Below are 21,145 nucleotides of genomic sequence, written 5' to 3' on the forward strand. Positions count from 1 at the left end.
TCCTCACTCATGCGCGCACACGCACACACACACGCACAGACGGGGCGGGAAGGAAATGAGTGGAGTTACAGCATCACTGTGCACACACACTCGTTCTTTTCTCCAAACGGCCCCTCGACCCCTCGACGCCGTTAATAAGCCCGTGTTAGAGAAACGCGGAGTTGCAGCTCAAAGCTCCTGCTGTGGTGTGACGCTACTTGACGCCATCCATTTTCCAGCCGTGACGCACCGGCTACCGTGCATGCGCATGCGCACAAGCCAACCCGGTATAACGGTTTTTTAGTCCACGCTGACTCAATAACCGTACAGTCATAGCTAAGGTTAGAAATGAAAATGCGGAAAAAGCCATTCCATTTTTAATGCATTTTTGGTAAATATTTGATCTTTGATTCGATAATATTTTGCACCTTTGATTTCATATATTTCATCAGATTTACTAGATCTAGCTCATTCATAATTGTAGTGAAACGATTAGTAGTGGTATTAATGGTAATACATGAAGAGAAAAATTATAATAATAACAACAACAAAATTATTTTAATACTATTACTGCTACTACTACTACTACTACAAATAATAATAATAATAATAATAATAATAATAATAATATTTTTAATAACAATAAAGATACTACTACTACTACTACTAATATTATTATTATTGTTATTATTATTAATAACAATAATAATTAATAAATAAACTATTTCAAAAATAGCCTAAAAAACAACTGCAAAGGAGCATAAAGCAGACAAATCCAAAAATAAAAATAAACCAAATATTTTATAGTCTCATTGTTCTCAATAGCTAGAAAAATATTGCGAAAAAATGTATAAACTCAGTCATGCCCAGGTTCCTTTCATTGTTCAACACAGACAAATGGATTTTTTTAAGGAAACTACAGGGAAATCTGACCCAGTATGCTGAAGGGTGTAACCTAATGTCACCTAATTTTTTTCAAACCCACTGTGACAGATCAGCTTCCAGATTTAATGAAGTCAATTTTGAAAGTAAAGACGGCTGATGATAGCACACTTTGTGTTGTATTATAAATCATTCACACAGACTGGAGAGAGTTGCTATTAAATTAACACACATGGATTACTTTAGATTTCTTTAAGCTATCTTGTAGGTATAATATACAGTATATACATATTTTTCCCATTTCTTTATAAATGGGTTGTTATGTGATAAATATTTCAATGTATTATATCCAGTCATGTGCCACATTTAATGTAAATTATTTTTATAAACTGTGGGAAAATAAATCATGTGTGGTCATAATGGTATTAAAAATTGAGGGGGTATGAGGTAGTGTCTATTTTTGTATCACTTTTGACTTGTCATCCCTAGAGAGAATGTAAGTACAAATAAAAGAGTCTGATCTAAGATCAGCATCCCCTTAGACATAAGCACATTATGCTGTAAAAAACAGACTTCAGACCAGGACTTGGGTAAAAAGAGAAACAGCTACTGAGGCAACCATGTGCAACACAGGAAGTTGCCTCCTTTTCCTGATTAGTCTATGACGTGATGTTCTCTACTGCTGTGTTTTTCTTACTAATGCCACCAAGATTAGATACTTCAGCCATTGCAGCTACTTTTGTAGCTTACTATAAGTACAAACTGCATATCAAATATAATTATAGCTTGTGGTATTATGTAGCTTTTCACTTCATCATGTGTAAATCATCATAGCTTCACAACTGCAAACTTGTATGAAATGTTAGGGTTAAGGTCAGGTTGGGGTGGATTTAAAAAACGTTATTACCTGATAATAGTTCTTTCTTATTTTATCTGTGTGTACACCAACTATATCAATTTGTCCTCATAATTTCTAGAAATTTTGGTCAAGATTGTCACAATATCTATATCTTATATTTGGTGCAGTGATTTCCTTATACCAGATAATATGTAGTAATAGAATTTTAAAAGCATTTTTTTGTCATTACTCATATTCCTGATAATTCATTGGTATTTCCCTTTGTCCATGTGCACCCATGTAAGTGAAACCTTTTAAGATATCCAGAGTTAATATGTTGCAATATTAAACATATTTGTGGTAAAGGTTTAGCATAACATCAACAGTCATAAGGGACCGAGTCACATGACAGATGAGCTCATGTCGAGTCTCTCACACAAATATGGTAATTACAGTAACTTGTTATTTTCCTTATATGGAAGTTTCTTGATTATAGCAGCAAGGAGGGTTTACCAGCCTATTGTAACACTGGTAAAGATACTTTACTAGTCTGAGGAGTACGTAAGTTTAAAGTTTAATAAAGAATATTAACTTGCTTAACTTGTATGTAATTCCTAACTTACATGTGATTCTCATTTAAAATTCACGTCCCCTTAAAACAGTAATGAGTGCTAGCAGTGTATATACAAAAAAAAAGAAATCCTCCATGCAAGGAATAGCCAAGGTCCTTTAGCTTCACTTAAAAATGAGGACAGACAGGTTACAGAATTATCTGTCTGATGCACGTTTGTGTATATTCAAACAAGTAATTATTTAGTAAGCACACATCTGTTCTTTAAACACTCATGTCAACATGTGGAAACGCACGTTACTGTAAACAACAGAACCACACATGCCTGTCAGACAAGTTGGTCTGGAATTTTTTTTTAGTGTAAAAGAAACAATATATTTAAAACACTGTTGTAGTTCAATCAAAATTAATCATACTTATGGTGTCATAGATACATGTAGTTGTTAGCATGGCTTAAACTATTATTCTCTACATGCTGAAGTAACTAGAAAAAGGATAAAACTGGCCAGTGTACACTTAATAAGGTAATTTGTCCTGGGCAGATCCGAAAGAGATGAGGAAGCCACATAGATGAGGTCAAGGTCATTCATTTTGTTCTATTTTTTTCTTCATCTCGCAGTTCTTCACCTCAAAATGTTTCTGCACCCCTCTCAAACAAACATGCACACAGGACTGCAGCCTGCATCTAGGCTCTGGGCCACCAGGGTGTACGTGACTTTGTGCTTCTGAGTATGTGGAGATTTGTGAGATTTGGGAACATGAATGCTGTTTTAGGTCACTGAAAGGTCACATGTACACTATAAACAAACAGAAAAACACCAGTCTGTCAGTAAAACATCATAACAGGTTATTCCCCAAAGTGAACACTAATAATAAGCCAACAAACACTTAAAATAATTTCAAAACATGGTTTGATTTGAGTGATGTTTATTTCATTAAGCGTCATTTGAGTCATTTGAATCAAGTAACCTATTTAACATAATATACACAATTCGATAACGTCAGAAATCACATTTGTTAAACCAAAAGAGACTTTTTGTCAACTGTAATGGACCAGGTTCTTAAATAACTGGGTCTATACGTTTTTTAAATTTTATTTATATTTGTCCAATTACTTCTGTGTCTGTAAAAATAGAGGGATTGTGTAAATTATGAAAATCTCCAAATACTTATGGGTATGAGGATTCTTATATTAGACAAAAATGTACACCTTTTTCAGCAGTTACTATTTAATGCTCACAGAAGCCAATCAGATAGTCAAAGCCACATCCGTAAGAAGGTCATTTAAATTTAGAAATTCACTTTAGGGAAATCATTTCACTTTAAGGCCCACATCAGTACAAAGCATAACCAATCTCATTTGTGCAGATGGACTCGATTTCCAAATTAAGATATTACCGTATTTCGATCATTTAATCCAAAATAAGCATATCTTTATCAATCTACTATTTTAAAGGTAAATTTCCAAACTAGTGATGACTGGGATCTAGATCAAGTGTCACTTAAAAATAACTGTATTTTATTTGTGAAAAATGTGTTTTATACATTCTTCCTCAGAATTGTTGCAGAGAAAAATAAACTTTTGTTAATATTTTGTTTAAATAATTACCATATATAATAATAATTCATTATGTAAGCATAATGAATACTTAGTATTAAGTTATGGTTTTCTAGAACTGTATTCCAGCAATATCACAGTACAGTAATTACTTGTAGCTCCTTCACATGCCAACAAATAAACAACTCAAATGTACTGAATGGCATGCTTGCATTGGGCATATCCACACATTTTCTCTGAGTCACATGGATGGTACCAGAGCCAAAAATAAGTTGTGCATATATGTGTGTGTGTGTGTGACCATTACTACTAAACTGGAGGCCTGTGTGTATGAATGCTTAATTCTGTATGCTTGTGTGCACACCAAGTCAGTATGTAGGTATTGAAAAGGTTTACGATATATTAATGCAATCATTGAAATTACCCACACTCTGTATAAGATATACTCACAGCACATTTGACCACATAAGGAACTGATGCCCACTCTTTTACTCTATTACTGATCCACCCTTAATATGAAAACTAAAGTGGCCTTATTTAAACAAACTTCCTTAAACCACAGTCACTATGAAATCTGAGCAGATATCTTTTGATATTATCTAAGAATAATAATGATTTCACTACATTATCTCTACAAGGTCTTGGTATGCTGTCAAATTATCTTTAACTAAGGACTACATTGTAAACTGAGGTTCTCTGTTTATCTTTAGATAAATACTATAAATACTTAAATACTTTTGACCAGAAAAGTTGGATAGGTGACCTATGCAGTGAGTGTTTTTTCTCGATTATACCATCCTACTGATACACAAAATCCTTATTGTAGTACTTGTAAATTTGTCTTGACTCTTACTACTGCAAAACAAATGATTATCATAGGAGTGGTACAAAGAACCCATACAGTTGCTCAGGATAACCCTTAAAGCGCAAAGTCTTTGCACAGTCTCTGGGAAGATTAACAGCTGTTTACAGTGGTGCAAAATACTTTATAAATGTACTTTTCAGTACTCAAATTATAAAATACTGCATACTACTTTGTTAAGGTACACCATCTATTAAGCTACTAGTGCTATGGTCTCTCGTGAAAAAAAGGAGGTTATGGAAGAGAAACAAGTCATTAGTTTTGGTAGTGCCACATGGGATGGCTGGTAAATGTATCACTAATCATATTTGCATTTCATTTAGATTGTATAATGTCGTGTGTTTTCCCTGTTTGTTAAGGACTTTAGAAAAGTTATTCAATAACATTTAGAAATATAATAATAAAATATAAAACTATATTTATTTGAAAGCTGTATATGAACAATAAGTGTAATGAATCAGACTTTTTACATAGAGAGGGAAATGGCAAGGGAGCCAAAGGACCCAAAGTTTTCATTTTAGACTCACCCTTCCTGTGCACACCTTGTCTGAAAGTAACCTAAAACTGTAGAGTCTAAACTTTCCTAAGCAGCTTTTAAACTACAAAATGGGCTACAGTGTGCTGTGGTCAGGTCTTTTATCTTTTAATCATATTGCAGATACTTTACATGTTTAATGAATAAAGAGACTGCACATAATAAAAAGAAAATGCTATGAATCTGATGTGAAATATGGTGCTGGGTCAGTAATGCTGGGGACTGTTTTGCAGCTGGTAGTTCTGGAGTTCTTGTGATGGCATTATGAGTACCAGGATAGTTCTATCTAAAACCTGGTTAGCTTTGCCAGGAGGTTGAAGCTTCTCCTTTAATAGCTCATTTAACAAGAGACTATACATGCAAATCAACACAAAAGTACTGCTTGTCCATGGCCATCTCAATTTTCAGACTTACTGGCCAGTGGTTTGAGGAAAGCCAGTGTGCTGGCCTGGGAATATAAAGATGCTTAAAATGTTCTGCTCTGAGGATGGTTCCAAGATCCCTTTATTTTTCCAATTTCTCCAACCTTGTTGGACATGATAGGTCATTCAATGATTGTATTCTCTTCAGGGAAAGTGTTGCCAAATAATAATCATGGAGGCACTGATGTTTAAATGTAGGTTATACAGCAAAATAGAACTAATTGCATTGTCCCCTTCTAATTAATATTTTCAGGTCTTTTTTAATTTGTATTAGGAAAAGTAACAAATGTTTAGACTGCAAATAATGTGCAAAATATGGGGAATAAATAGAGGGAAAAGTCAAGTCAAAAAGCTTTTATTGTTATTTCAACCATATATAGCTGATGCAGTACACAGTGAAATGAAACAACGTTCCTCCAGAAAATGCATGTAAAGCACCTGCAAGGCTCAATATAGAGTCTACATAGTAATTTGATTTCTTTTTACACAAGTTGGTTACTGTATTATTCCCCTTAAACAAACAAACCCATTTCAACCTGGTTGACCGGTACACACGTAAGACTTACACATTAAGCAAAGACATCAAAAGGTTGGTACCTGAAATATAATCAAACAAAGACGCAACAGACAGAAATTGCTTTTTCCAGACCCACCCTCAGCAGGACTTGTTCTTGTTCAGTTATACCGAGCACAGTAACCCTAACAAGAAGCTAGTCATCCTTATACTTAGTATAGAAGTCAACTGGCAGGAAAACCATGCTTTTACGTGGCGTGGTGTGTTCATTGGTGTGTTAGTTGGAGTAGGGGGTGCAAGTTGCGTCATTTGTACCTCAATAATGGCACTGCTGTGCTGCTAAAAGTAGGGAGGTGGGTGTGCCACGCAGACCTATGCCCTGATTACACAGAAGCTCTGTGTTCTCTTCTGAGTCCACAACACATGGTCCTGTTTAGCCTGTTTCACTTCACTGGTTTCTCAGTAAGCCCTGAGAGAAATGTTTGCTAATATATTCAGTTCATCAGACCTCATCAGAAATATTGGGTTAAATTAAGTTCTGCTTTCATGTTACATGTTTAATGTGTTCAGCCAAAACTACAGAAGGAAGTATAAACAGACATGATTTTATGCAAATGATTTTTGCATATGTGCGTATGTAGGTGTGTTAGTATTCTGGTAGCCTAATTTTCAAACTGTCTAGTCAGACATCCTTGTGTAACAAACAGTGTTCAGACTAAAAAACAAAAAGGTGTTGTGTTCCCTGGTCAGTCCCCAAGATCAAACCTGTCCTAGATGCTAGATATCTGAGTATTTACATATTGGTCTGGTGACTGCGGACACGTTCGTATAGGGAAATTAAAGCAATAATAAACAACATTTTCTGAGAGAGCTCCAGCATCTTTAGGCCTTGCATGCAACTTACATCACATCACGTCCAAAACCCCATACTACCATATTTAATAGTAGGCTTTTATAGAGTAAATAGCAACGCTCCATGTATGCTTTGTGCTATTTTTTTTTGCACTGTAGAAGGGCATCTTCGTAGCAGGGCACTCATGTTTCTTTCTTTTTTTTAAATAATACTTTTTATAATCAGACTGATTCATAAACGCACTAAAGGCAACAACAGAGAATAGAATAAATATAATGGTGTGACGTACTATTTTGGCACACTATGCAGTATGCTAGTAGGCGATTTTTAAACACGGCCCCGCCTCCACCACGGCTCGCGCTCGCTCTGGCCTCATGGTGACGCAGATGCTGGTTCACGTGCCCGCGCTTCTCAAATATAGCGTCGTGGACGTGCGTTGAGTCCTACGAGTCTAGTGGAAAGAGCGGAGAAGCACATTTTTGAGTTGGATTGCGTGTTTCACAGCGCCGAGAAAAAAAAAGGCTAGAACGTTACTTAGTTATTGACTGTAAGACGTTCGCCAATTTACCTCAATGAACATGCTTTCAGGACCAGCTTTTTTTATTTTTAGTTGATAAAATATAATATAAATATCAGCCACCAGCTTCAAACCGTGATGTGAGAAATCCAAACTTGACTGTGATACCGGGAGGGAAAAACTTCTCTACTTTTCCTTTATACGGACACGGAACGCAAAACAAGGAGCGAATGATAGGTAAATCATTTTATTTCTAATTCTTTATTTATTTTATTTCTTACTGTATTGTGAGAACGTGGTTTTGTTGGGAAAACTACAGAAATGAGCGGAGAGTTTCAGCCCTGACCTCCATTGTGTCATTGTGTCCATGAAGCTATTTGATAAAAAAAAAAAAGGCTTTTCCTATACATTAATTTTATTTTACATTTTACTATTATTTTATAATGAACGCGTTTATATTTTGCCTGTAAATGAAGCAGCATTCATTCACCACTTTTCGCAGTCATGGGGTTTTTCCTAAAGTATAAATTGTTTGTTTTTACATAAACCCTTTTCATTTCTATAAAATCAGCTTGAAGTTATAATAGCTTACCCCCAGCTAATATTCCTGATAGGGCTGTAAGATTTGTGTCAGAGCAATTTCCAATTAACGTTTTAGATTCCTGGGGGTTGCATCCTTATTCTTCCCCTGCATGATTGTCAGGTCATATTAAATGTATTGCCTAGTTATGTTTCAACCCAGCACGCTTACCTGTTCCCAACCATGCACCTATCATGAGGAGGAATCAAACTTGACACCTATTGTTATAGTAAGCCATTGAATGGTCTCCTCTTTTGGTATGCACATGGATCCTGCAGTATTACCTGGAATTTTATCACTATTTAAGTTATCTCCTGTTTGTGTTCCTTACATGTGATCTACACAACCAGGCATGCCATTGTTCTTTGGGCTAGAAATATTTGTGGGGCTGATCGGGATGTGTACTAAAGCTGTATCCTGTCTGTGACTGGCTCAACAATGGCCATCACAGCCTAAACAGTTGGTGGTCGGGTTCCTGCACAACATCAGAAACGTATCAGGGATAGTGAAATAATGGGTCAGAAAGGAGAAAGCGGAAAAACACCAAACAATGGTCTGAACTGCAGTGTAAAGTTGGTATGCTGGGAAAATAATGTTTTTAGTAACTGACTGTTTTATAATTCTGGTCTGTAAAGCCAGCGCATCATCAGGCTTAGTATGTTTTTGCCTTTCTAATATATCCAGGGTTTGTTAATATCCATGTTTCAAAAGTCAGGTCTGCTTGCATGTCCAGGTGAAGAATGTAGTTACTATAGCCAGATGAGGCTTTGAGGGTAATGGTGGATTAACTTTGCAAATACAGGCTACAGATGTTTTTCTCCACAATCTTCTGCCACATTTTAGTGAATTCATAATGGGCAAGTAACATTGTATACAGAAAAGACATAGCACTGATGTGTCCCACTTTGATGTCCTTTTGATATATTTCCACTTTCTCTTTTAGATCATTGATGTACATTTGAACACACTGATCTGTGGCAATCACTGAGAAAAGGGAAGCAGGATCCCTCTTCTGAAAGTCACATCAGTCACACCCAAACCTCTCCCAAAATGTCTCTGGCCTCCTTCCACTTGATGCAGGCCCTGAAGAACTCTCCTGCAGCCCTGCGCAGACACTTTAAACGTGACCGCACAGAAAGCCTTTCCCATGGGGACCCCATATTCAAAGTCCATTATCTAGGCACTAAAAAAATCTTCTCTCTTGACCTGGAGCAGGCAGAAGAAGTCATTAACCGGCTCCTAGATGGTGCGCCTGGAAAGTTATCCAAAGACCATGCTCTGGTGGTGCGGCCACGATATGTAGAAGTAAAAGAGTTGAGCACAGGGAGACAGCTCACCAAGACCTACCTGCATGACATTGCCTACTGCGCATCACACACAGCCCATCCCAACGTATTCCTCTATATATGCAGGCAACCTGGCCAACAGCTACAGTGTCGGGTGTTCTGGTGTAGTCGTGTGGAAAGGGCAAAGGATATGACAGCATGCCTAGCAAACTCATTTCAGAGGGCACTAAACGACTGGCAAGATGGCTGTGCGACACTGCCAAAGGCGGAGGGCATTGCTAGGGATGTTGAGGGTGACATCACCCCTGCTGCCGCTGCCAAAGGATTGACACTGCCAGCCAGTTTGGGGAAAGGTAAGCAGACGGAAAAATTTTTTTCTGCTTCATACCATTTTGGAGGCTGCCTGTTTATTAATGAATGGGGATTATTGTATGCATTAGGAAATAGTCTACATTTGTAAGCATATAATGTTTTGTGCTTGAATGTAACATTGTGCATCTCTTTATGCAGTGCGTTGGAAGAAGAAGGGCTCAATTTCACGTAGTCCTCTGAGAGGCATCACCAGAAGAGGTTCATCCAGTGAAAACTGGCAATGAGATTCCCAACTAGTGGATGTCTTGACCCCTATGGGATCCTACCAACAAGAAAGCACTTTTTCTCCATTCCCACCATCTCAACATAGTGACAGATGACAACGGCTGGACCTGTCATAGCTTGACTCCAACAAACCTTTCAGGCGAAGAAAGTACTGTTTTTATAGATTAATGTTTGGACTTTAATTGAAGTTGTTGTTTTTGCTCCATTCGGGCAAAGACATTGATGACTGAAAAGGTGGGGTGAGACAATAGTTCTATAATTATATGCTGGTCATTTTTTATTTGATGTGTTGCTTTTCAAATTGGTAGAAGTATTGTTTGTATCTTCATCTCAAGACTTGAAGCCTCTAAGGACTTGTATGCAAATTTCATGCAGTTAAATATATATATTACCAAAGTTAAGTAAAACTGACTGGTAGTTCTTTTGATTAGGATTATTAACTTTTTCTTCTCCTCTAAATACAATATGCTTGGATGGTGGGAAGAAATGCTGTAAGCAGGAATGGGTGCTTGTATTAGACATGTTACATGAGGGATTTATGTAATAACAGGGAGTATGCAGGAACCGCAATGTTGCAAGTGCTATGACTATTACCACCCAAAAACCGCAGTTGCAAGCCAGCACAATTACAAGTTACATATAATTTAACATGCACTGTACACTTAATGCAGTTTTTAACCAGATGAAGAAAGCCACACTTTTAGATTGTTTTCTTTGGACATGTGCAAATGGATTTTGCTGTGTTTAAAAGGAGTGAGTGGATTATGCTTTAGATTGAGATTAGACTTGCTCTTCCAAGTCAAGTTTTTTTCCATCACTTCATTTAACTTAATGCAAAAAGTAAGGACCGTAGAAAAAATTCCCAAGAGCAAATAAGTAGCACAGTGAGCGTTTGTGTATGCACGTAGCGAGGGAACACAATGTGCCCTGAGCAGTCTATGCAGGATTCATGTCGTGCACCTGCATTCCAATAGAGCCATTCCAACTCATTTATGTTCCTTCAGCTTCAGTCTACTTTCTGCCTTCAGGACTGCAGGTTTTGAACATCAAATTTGACTTTTTTTTTAAGTTTCAATGTTAAACCATTGACTTCAATATACCAGTCTGTTCAATTTAGCATGAAGAGCAATAGTCCTACATATATATATATATATATATATTTTGGTTGGTACAGTAACATAAGCCAAGTATATTAAACAGGGTTAATGCTACTTGACTGCTTTACGTGATCTTACTAGTGCACAGGTTGCGGATTTACAGCCAACATTGTTAATGCATATTCTATTTGGAAGTATATACATGTTTAATGCTGACCTACAGTACCTTACTATCAAATCTGTCAAGCAGTTCACTCAGTTGCATTTTGGATATTTTATACTCATTGGTTTTAATCTAATTTATAATAAAGTGCAACCCATAACACAAGGACATTGGATATTCATGTCTGCTCAAGGGTTTTTAGATGTCTAATGAATGTGCATGTTTTTGTATTATATTTTATTTGTGTACATATTTATATATGTATTTTCAAAAATTAAAACGTTTATACAGTAAAGTGCTATTGCCTTTCTCTATTTCTGTGTTATTAGAATAAAAAAAATTGTTATTGCTGAAAGACCACAAGAAACCTCTCTTCACTGATGTATTTCTCATAAAATTTCACTTAACAGTTTCATATATAATGAAAGGCTGATTGTAAATCCTCATTAAGCATCTTAAACTCTGCACTTTGGCAAGCAGGCACTATAAATTGTAATTGCATTGGCAATATATCATATACATTTGATTCAAAACAAAGCTTCAGATAAACAATTTAATTAATTACATAATTAAACCAAGCAGCATGTTTGATTTAGCACATTTTTACGCTGGATGCCCTTCCTAACGCAACCCTCCCTATTTATCCGGGCTTGGGACCAGCATTGAGAGTGGCTGGGGTCGGTTCCCTGACCGGGGATCGAACCCGGGCCGCAGCGGTGAGAACGCCACATTCTAACCACTAGACCACCAAGGAACCTTACAATACTAATTGTTTTTAAATCTAGGTGAGATAGTGATTACTTCTTACACATTTCGAGGATTTTAGTGTCCCTTGTTACACACTGCAGTTCTTCTGGTGTCTGTGCATCTGAATATTATTTAGGTTCTTGTCTCTGAGAACCTGCTACTGTTGTTTTGTATAAATCTTGAGTTTGGTCATCTCCAGGGCCATAGCTGTTTGTCAAAGACTGCTGCTTATCTGCTGAGTCCAGGCTTGAGAGGCTCCTCCTCTGAACATTACGGTGTTTTAGGAGTTCAGCAAAACAGCGAAAATGGAGTTGCCTCAAGGACTTTATCTCCTCCAAAACTAAGGAAATAAAACATTTTGAGATACAATATGTAATTTTTGTAACTGTAATATTTGAACATTCTATAATGTCACAATGTACAGATATACAGACTGAAAATTTGTATGTATATATGTGTGTATATATGAAAACAATTCTAAAAATAGTCATACATTAAAAAAATACAAGTACATAAGTATTCAGACCCTTTTGCTTAGTTAAAGCAACATTTAAAATTAAGGCCAAACAGTTCAGTCCCGATTTTATCAGACCAGGTAATCTAACCAAGACCCTTCCCCAGATTGCTCAGTTTGGCTGGGCAACCTGTTTTTTGAAGAATCTTGGTTGTGCCACTCTTCCTCCATTTGATTATTTGTGCTTTGATACTTTGTGCTCTTAAAAATCTTCATTACAGCAGCAATTTTTGTAGCCTTCCCCATATCTGTGCCTTGCAACAATCCTGTCTCTGAGTTCTGCAGACAGTTCCTGTGACCTCATGGCTTGGCTTTTGCTCTGATATGCATTGTCAGCTGTGAGACTTCAAAGAGGTGTGTGCCTTATCAAATTATGTCCAATCAGTAAACTGTTCCAAAGGTAGACTCCAGTCAAGGTTTAGCAAAAGGCTGAGCACAATAATTGCTAATAATAATGCTAGTTTTTATAGTGTTGGTGCAAAGGGTCTGAATACCTAACGTACATGTGATATTTCAGCTTTTTTATTTATTAAATATTTAAACTTAAGTGTTCCTTTTACATTTACAGTAAAGCCAACAGGTTCTGAATTTCCAGAATAGCACCCACCCAGATCGTAGAATGATTCCTTGCGACTTCCCTGAACTACAATTATCTCCAAGAAGTTAAGGAGGGCTCCAGTGGTCAAGAAACGCTCTGGGAGTGAAAGGGTTTTGAGGTAACAAATATCCAGAGAGAAAGGATTATCTGGAGGGGGCATGGTGCACAGACCCACCAACTCATGAACCACATCCCACACCCGCGTACCTTTAATGTAAAGACACACTTTATTGTCATTATAAAGAAGTGACTCATTGACATTAGATTCCTGTTTAAACCTAATTTTAAATAAAAAGAATACAATTCTGCCCACCTTGAGGAGCTAAATCCGAGTCTGTAATAGATTTGAGTTTCATCGGTGTATCTTTGGCAAGCGAGTCAGCACCTCCAACGTTTACCAAACGTTCATGATTGGATCTTACCCATGCATATGGCCGTCCATACTTAGCATAGGCAGTCAACAAGAAAAGGGTGCGATTCATTTCCTGTATTGAGGCACATTTTTCACCATCCTCAGTACAGTAATGAAATCTCATTGCTAATACAGAATAAAAAATATATAATTGTACGATTTTCTTACTGGCACAGTGATCTCCCTCTCACTTGGTGAAGCTGGGAGAAGATGCAAATCATTACTCCTATAAGAGGAATAACAGAGTTGTAAAAATGTGTTGCTCAGATTTCTATATGTGATTTGAGTTTTTTAATCTATTCCTCTTTACCTGCTAGGCTGCTGTTGAGAGACCTGTGGAGACTGAGGTCTAGGTTGTGGTTGAGGACCTTCACCAGGTAATGGGGAGCTTTCATAGTAACTGTCCAAACTGTAACTGCTACTGCAAGTAGGACTGGTGCAGGATGACACAAGTGAGGCAGGAAACCCAGGAGAAGGCCATCTCTAAAGACATAAGTGAAAAGCACAGATCAATGCCCTGTACTGTATATGTTTACACTTATTACCACCTTTAGTTCAGAATTCAATTTTATGATGACTGATTAACATTAAATAGACAAAAGTATAGGAACTCCTGATGTTTCCAGCTGTACAATAAGAAGTCCCCAAACTGCTACCACAAAGTTAGAATCACACAGTTGCAGTTGTAGATGTCTTTGGATGGAGTAGCATTACATTTTCCCTTTAGTTGATCTATGAGACCCAAACCTGTCCCTTAGCATGACAATATCCCTGTGCACAAAGCCAGCTTTATGAAGAGATGCTTTACAAGTTTTGGAGTGGAAGATCTTTACTAGCCTGCTTTAGAGCTCCTTCCTCGAACACATTTGGGCTGAATGAGCACAAATCTCTACAAACACAAGAACATCTTGCAAGAGGTTATTATAAAAGCAAGTCAGGACTAAATATGGAAAGGGATGTTCAAAAAGCACACATGGTCAGATGTCTGCAAACATTTTGTGCAAATAATGTATATCAGCCAAGGTGGAGGGAGCAGGAAAGAAACTCACAAGATCTTCATTGACAACATTTAGCAGCAGTTCCTCTTTTCCCCTCATCCAGGGCTGAAAATAATAGAAACCCTGCAGAAAGGAATGAAGGAATATCTGATTATTGTAATATAATGACACAACACTCTTCAAATAAACGTGCTGTAGGAAAGCTCTACAGCTTTCTAACCTGTAAGGATCCTAACATTGCCAGGTCTGACAGAAACCGCTGTAGTCTTGTCTTTTGATGTGTCTCCATCTCCTGTTTTCTTAAGAATAAAAAAACGCCAGTGAATACATTTAACACCAGATTCCTACTAATGAAAAGATCAGGTTTTGTGACTATATTACATATATAGTCCTAAAGAGAGAGACACCAGCAAAACCTTCCACTATTCTAGTAACGTTTTCCAAGCGCGAGCTGTTGAAAATAAAACCTCAATAATATTTCACCATCTTTGCAATATAAATGGCATCATTGCTTATTTAAATAACCATTCCTCCTTTGCAAATTATAATCAGAAAACATGTCAATAAAGCAGAATTGAATGCAAATGGACAAGCGTGCTTATGTACAGTACCTCAGTCACAGTTGCATCAATGACGCGTAATAGCTTCAGCTCTGCAAACCGACATCTTCCCGGTGCACGCGCACTGCCACGGCCACAATCACAGCATCAGGTCGCTTTAATGTAAAGATGTTTAATTTTCCTTTGCATGCAACAATATACATATCCTTCGAGATTCTACACTGAAATTCAAACGCTTACCTGAGCATGACATAAGCGTTATTATGTATATTCCTTACACTGACTCTCAGCTCACCCCGGCGCGGGTAAGGGATCATCTGAATGTTTTACTCATTTCAAAAAAGCGCAACAAAAAGTCCCGATTTAATAAAGTAGATGTTGTCTATAAACAATTTCAGATTTCAAATTTGCTAACCTGTGCGCAGCCCTGATGAGCTCATGTGTGTCATATACTTATTAAGGTCATTTATCCTCGAAATTTGGCCTTAGTGCAAAACCAAGTGGCATTTGCAAATACATTATAATAAAGTTTGAGTAATGCCTGGGATACACCTTCATACTGTAGGTCTCTTAAGTAAGCACTCATACAGAAATGTTAGTTTTCAGAATATGAATGCTAATATTTAAACTTTACTATTGGATATTAAATGTTATTAATAATACTTCATAGACTGTTGAATATAGACCTTTTTCCATACTCGATCCATGGTAGGAAGTTGTTTATTGTATCATGCCTGGACTATACAGGCCTTAGGAATCTCATGTCTCTACCTTTATTATCTAAAAAACGATTACTTCCTGAAAGTGCACTTTCATAAAAAAAAAAAAATTAAAAGAACTGAACTGAACTGAATCTTTCTATGTAGCTGGATGGGGAACTTTCTATACATCATTTCTTAGAAATGCCCACATGCTACCAGAAGGACTATTAATGTATCATAAATCATTTTGTATTGGTGTGCGATTTCATCAAAGATCCATGGGTTGAACACAAGCTTGTGTTTTTGCCCGGAGGTGGAATTGATGCAGTAATTGTTCTAGAGTTAAACAAGTTTGCCTGTGCTTGATGAACACAACTTCAGAGTGAATACAGGCCTCATTGTTAGTGTTGTCTTGATTGGTCCACTACAACCCTGACCAGAATGAAGCATCGAAAACTTAGAAAGACAGACAAAAATACAGACAACTGTGTCACATAATTCTCTGAACATTGTTAAGCAAAATATAACTTTATTTGCAAAACATCCACTACATGACTTCCATTTCTTCGTGAACAAAGAGTTTTCTCCCACTCATTAGGAGCTCATGAGTTCACATCTGGTGTTGTGCAAGTAACCACATGTTGCAACTATTTCAGTTTTCCAGCCATGAGAATTATTCCAATATATATTCTTTAATCAAATGAATTATAAAGAATATATCATACAAACTATTATTTTGGAAGACATTTTTCCCTTTTTTTGGAGTCTTTAGGGAAACCCTATAGAACTACATAAATCGTAGTGTAATTATTTTCCTAATAAATAAGAATAGCTCATATTTTAGATGTAAGGCGGGAAAATAAATCATTAACTACTAAAATAGATTAATTAAACAACAGGAGACGTAGTCTGTAGACATGACTATGAGTTGAGTGGTATGTCACCTCAGCATGACTTTAGTCCACAGTTTTAAAGAATGACGTCATTGTATTACCATAGTCACCACAGCTGAAAGTGATCCTACACAAAATAAAAAACTCCTGTTTTAATTCCTTTTTTTATGTTTGCCTCTGATTCTTCTTTTCAGTGTGAGTGGGAGAGAGAGAGAACTATTAATGACTGACTCCCTTTTTTATGTCTGTTAATGTCCTCTTTGAAGGGAATTTTATCACAGTCATTTATCAAGGAGGCCACTTCAGGTTGTCTGTCAAGGGCAGTCTCCTGGGGAGCATGGTGCAGTTTTACATTGAAAGCTGTCTTGATTCCTTCCGGTAATACAAGTCTTATACTGTAACTGCCCTGTCTGCTTAGCAATACAAAATTACCTAATTTCCTGTCACACAGAAAACACTGGTATTCACTTCCTGTCTAATTGCAGAATGTGGATAATCTGTGCTTATAAATAGCAATGGAGACCTTGTGTTTCTTGCAAATGAAATTTTCCTACTATGTAGAGAACAAAGTATATTTTACATCCAGATTTTCTTGAAACATACATAACTATGGGTGTATATTGCATATCTGTGTCTGGGCAAAAATGCTGGGTTGGCTTAGATATGACTGAGAATGTGCAGTTTTCAGTGACACAACACAGATTATTCACATGTAAATGGCATAACCTGCCAACAGAAGCTTGCAAATAATTTATTTCTGCCTTTGTTGAGAGACACTGAGTTTAGGGTCAGCGTATGGTTTAACAACATGGAAACTGATGTCAGTGTTAATGCTTCATTGCTCTCTGGTTGGACTCTGGAGCCTGAGTGAACTTGTCTATGAGTAGAATTACTAAGAGGTTAGACTTCAGTAAATTTCTCTAAACTTAGACAGAAAATGAAATTAAATGTATTTTTAAGGTTTTGGTTACATTTCAGATAATGGTTGTTTCCCATAAAGGAGTGAAATGGCTTGAGCTGCAGATATATATCCCATGATATTGTAACTGATACTTGAATTCTGCACAGTGCCTACTCTTCACTCTGTATTATTCAATTAACAGCAGTCCAGCCATTTGTTTATTCATTGTAACATTCTATTTTATTTGTGTTTTTAAGAGAGATGAGTAATAAAATAGTCATGGACCTCAACATATTTGCAGATCCTTTGAAGGTACAAATATTAAAATATTGCAAATTAAATTGTGGCAAATTAAAGTAAAATCAGGTGTGTTTGTGTGTGACATTTTTAAATATTTTCCACTTAATTTGAATACAATTTGATAGAAACTTGACTGATCAAATTTTCCTATGTTGAATCTTTTCTACCCTCTTCTAGAATAAAAATGGCCATGTCCATTCCACAGGGCATAAAAGATAGCTGAATAGTTAAATGAATATAAAAATGAGGTAGATCATATGCACTGGCCTACCTAATCACCAGATCTAAACCCACCTGAACACCTATGGGAAATATTGAACTGACTGTATTTATTTAAAAAAATAAAAAATAAAAAGGATGAGGAAATGTCTTTTGGTAAAATTGTCTTCATCTCTCTAGTACAGGTCCAGTAATGCATAAAGTCTTGCTGCAGCAACTGGTAGGGCCAATACTCATAACATTCTTTGTTAGTTTTTCTTTCATTTATTACCAGTCTGAATGTTATGTATTGTAATGTTTTGAGCTGTTGAGCAGATGTGATTAGACAACACCTACAATTGACTTTTGGAATTTAATTTTAGGGAGAAAGTTTTATTTCATCTTCAACTCATTTTTTAATAGCTTGAATGGACATCAGAAATACTGGTCAGGATTTGAATGACCTGTGTAAAGAGTTCAGCTATTGTATTATACTTATTTGACAAATATTTATTTTATTTAAATGAAGTGTTATTTATTATGCTCGATTAACATTGATTGTTCTTCCTTCATAGCTAAGACTGTAGATGATGACCTGTACCTTCTCTGGTCATTTCCACTGACCCTTTCTCAGAGTACTGCGGAGCTCTGAGTGACTCTTAGATATGTGACATGTTATAACGCCTCTTTGAAAGACCAGACAGTAAATATTAGAATTCCATTTGACAGAGAGGAAGCAACACATATAGTGAATCCTCAAATAGATTCTTCTAGAATCCTTCTGGTCATCAGATTTTTTATGTTCATAATGTAGCCCTTGGTATAAGGCAATGTAGTTATTGCAGGAAGTATGTGCATGTGCTCAGGGTTCCCCCTCCACTCTTCATTCTTATTTGCAAAGTCATGCCCTTAATGGCAAGAATGCTCAATCTATGTCAGTAGACTTTTTTTCTGTATATCACTTGAATGACTCGATTTCCTCTCATATCCAACAAAGTACTTTTCTACTCCAGCACACAGCATATGTGCCTCAAACTACAACAGTACAAATCCACTCACATATGAGTCACAAGGAAGAGGATCTAGTCATTCAGCATAGCTATTTTAAAAGGTAAACTTTTAGGGATTTTACAGATTTTGTATTTTTAATCATTTTAATACGATTGCTTACTCCCAAATTCTTGAGCTGTGTTTCTTTGCTCTGTTATGACACAGAGTTGTCCTCCATCACCCATGGTGTATTTCCAGCTGTTGTCTTCATTATATTGAGGTGACACTATGACAAAGAAAGAGGCACAACAACACAATATTCATTTGAAACAGATACGTTTCAGCAGTGACAGAAATGCCTGTAAACTTTACCTCCGCTTTTCCCACCCGATGGTCAAAAGGATGAGGAGAAATACCTACATTTGTTGGTGTATCTTATCTTTATAGGTCTAGTAAACATCACAGGAGAAGCATCTTGGCCTTGACCTTTGAACTTGTCATCTTTACTGAAGAAGAGAATTTCAACTGTAGAAACAAATTGAATGCTATATCATAAAGAACCAGGTGTTTTTTATATTTGTCTATTAAGAATTATACCATGTACTTGATATTATTGTAACAGCATATAAAAAAGATTCTTACTCTGAGCACTATGGCTTAAAGTATGTATGTAGTACATTCCTAAGGCTAGACCGGGAGTTTGTGCAATAGAGAAGCTACAGGCTGGATAGCTGGAGATGATTTTGTGGAGAGATACCGCCCTGCAGTCCTGGAATAACTTATGAGGTGTGGATCTGGTGGCTGTGTTTTACCAAAGTATTTATATTATTTATCAATCATGTTGAAAGTATTAGAAAACGGGTCAATTTCGTCCATTTGTCAGCAGCAAGACTTTCCTTCCCAGTTTAAGATTTATGATCAAACTCTTGATGTCACCCAAATAAGGATGGGTTCCCCTTTTGAGTCTGGTTCCTCTCAAGGTTTTTTCCTCATAACATCTAAGGGAGTTTTTCCTTGCCACAGTCGCCATGGCTGCACATCAGGGATAAATGCACACCGCTCACCTTGGCTGTTGATTTATGTAAAGCTGCTTTGAGACAATGTCTGTTGTGAAAAGCGCTATATAAATAAGCTTGACTTGACTTGACTTGACTTAATGCAAAATTTTTAATTGCAGACTACAGTTAACAGAGTCTAAAGAAATAGAATTGTTATAATATTTAAATAAGGTATATAGTATTTAGTATGTGTGCTTTATTTAGGGCTTTATTGACAGTGTGCACTAGAGCTGTCATGGACTCAACAGGTTTAATGCAAAAGCTTATATCAAATCTGGAGAGACATCTGAACACATGCAAAAAATGTAAAAGTCACGATGAAAATCTAAAATGAGAAATGACTGCAGTAAGAGCAGATGACTAAATATTAAAGATATTGAACATTACATTTTTTTATATATTTAAATGTTCTTAAAACCTAGTCGATAATAGAGTTTATTATTTAATAAACACCACCTGTCGCTGTGTGTTCGATTTAATTAAAGAATATCTGAGGATAGTCTGCAAATACAGCACACGTACAGTATTAGCATTAATCGAAAATACTGTTTTGCATGTGCTGCCATCTTGTGGTGTCTGTCATCTTTTAGCTTTAGTAATCTCTCGTTTTAACCGTGGTACCTCTTTTTTGACGTCATATTACACTCAACCAATAAACAAGCAGAGAAACTACGCATAGGCTACGCTACTACAGAACTGTATACTGTACAGTACATGTGCTCACTATAAATGTGTCACAGTGTACTGTATTTTTACGAATGTACACACAATTCATCTCGCTATATTCCTGCAAATGTTATCTGTGTGTGTTTAAAGTGGGTGGGGGGATGATTAACAACAAATAAAAAAATTAATAAACCAATAAAAACAAATTTAAAAAAGCATGTTTGACCAAATTATACCAAATTATAAACCTTGTAAAAATGTATTAGAAAATCTGTTAAAGGTGTAAATTAATTTGACTAAATGTGAAGGCAGTGGAGGTGGAAGGCACGTGTCTGGCAACTATGTGCTCAAAGAG

General features: G+C 36.5%; 2 protein-coding genes across 3 annotated transcripts; one reads left to right on the forward strand and one right to left on the reverse strand.

The window, feature by feature from the left end:
* The first annotated feature begins 7,433 nt into the window (after positions 1-7,433).
* On the forward strand, positions 7,434-10,421 carry si:dkey-19b23.8. Its single transcript, XM_046852624.1, has 3 exons — positions 7,434-7,768; positions 9,055-9,750; positions 9,908-10,421. The coding sequence occupies exons 2-3, from the start codon at positions 9,162-9,164 to the stop codon at positions 9,991-9,993; spliced, it is 675 nt and encodes a 224-aa protein (XP_046708580.1). The 5' UTR covers positions 7,434-7,768; positions 9,055-9,161; the 3' UTR covers positions 9,994-10,421.
* A 1,201-nt stretch (positions 10,422-11,622) lies between these two features.
* Positions 11,623-15,399, reverse strand: si:dkey-19b23.7. Of its 2 annotated transcripts, none has more exons than XM_046852622.1 (9): positions 15,324-15,399; positions 15,135-15,238; positions 14,744-14,815; positions 14,575-14,646; positions 13,836-14,008; positions 13,694-13,751; positions 13,427-13,598; positions 13,123-13,320; positions 11,623-12,341 (listed from the first exon to the last, which is right to left on the reverse strand). In XM_046852622.1, exons 3-9 carry the CDS (start codon positions 14,810-14,812, stop codon positions 12,130-12,132), a joined length of 954 nt encoding a protein of 317 aa, XP_046708578.1. In that variant the 5' UTR covers positions 14,813-14,815; positions 15,135-15,238; positions 15,324-15,399; the 3' UTR covers positions 11,623-12,129. The 2 variants fall into 2 exon arrangements, with proteins under 2 accessions (XP_046708578.1, XP_046708577.1); XM_046852621.1 differs by having other exon boundaries at positions 14,744-14,822.
* Positions 15,400-21,145: the final 5,746 nt, after the last annotated feature.

This window comes from Silurus meridionalis, chromosome 6, assembly GCF_014805685.1.
Source record: "Silurus meridionalis isolate SWU-2019-XX chromosome 6, ASM1480568v1, whole genome shotgun sequence".
Classification (NCBI taxonomy): domain Eukaryota; kingdom Metazoa; phylum Chordata; class Actinopteri; order Siluriformes; family Siluridae; genus Silurus; species Silurus meridionalis.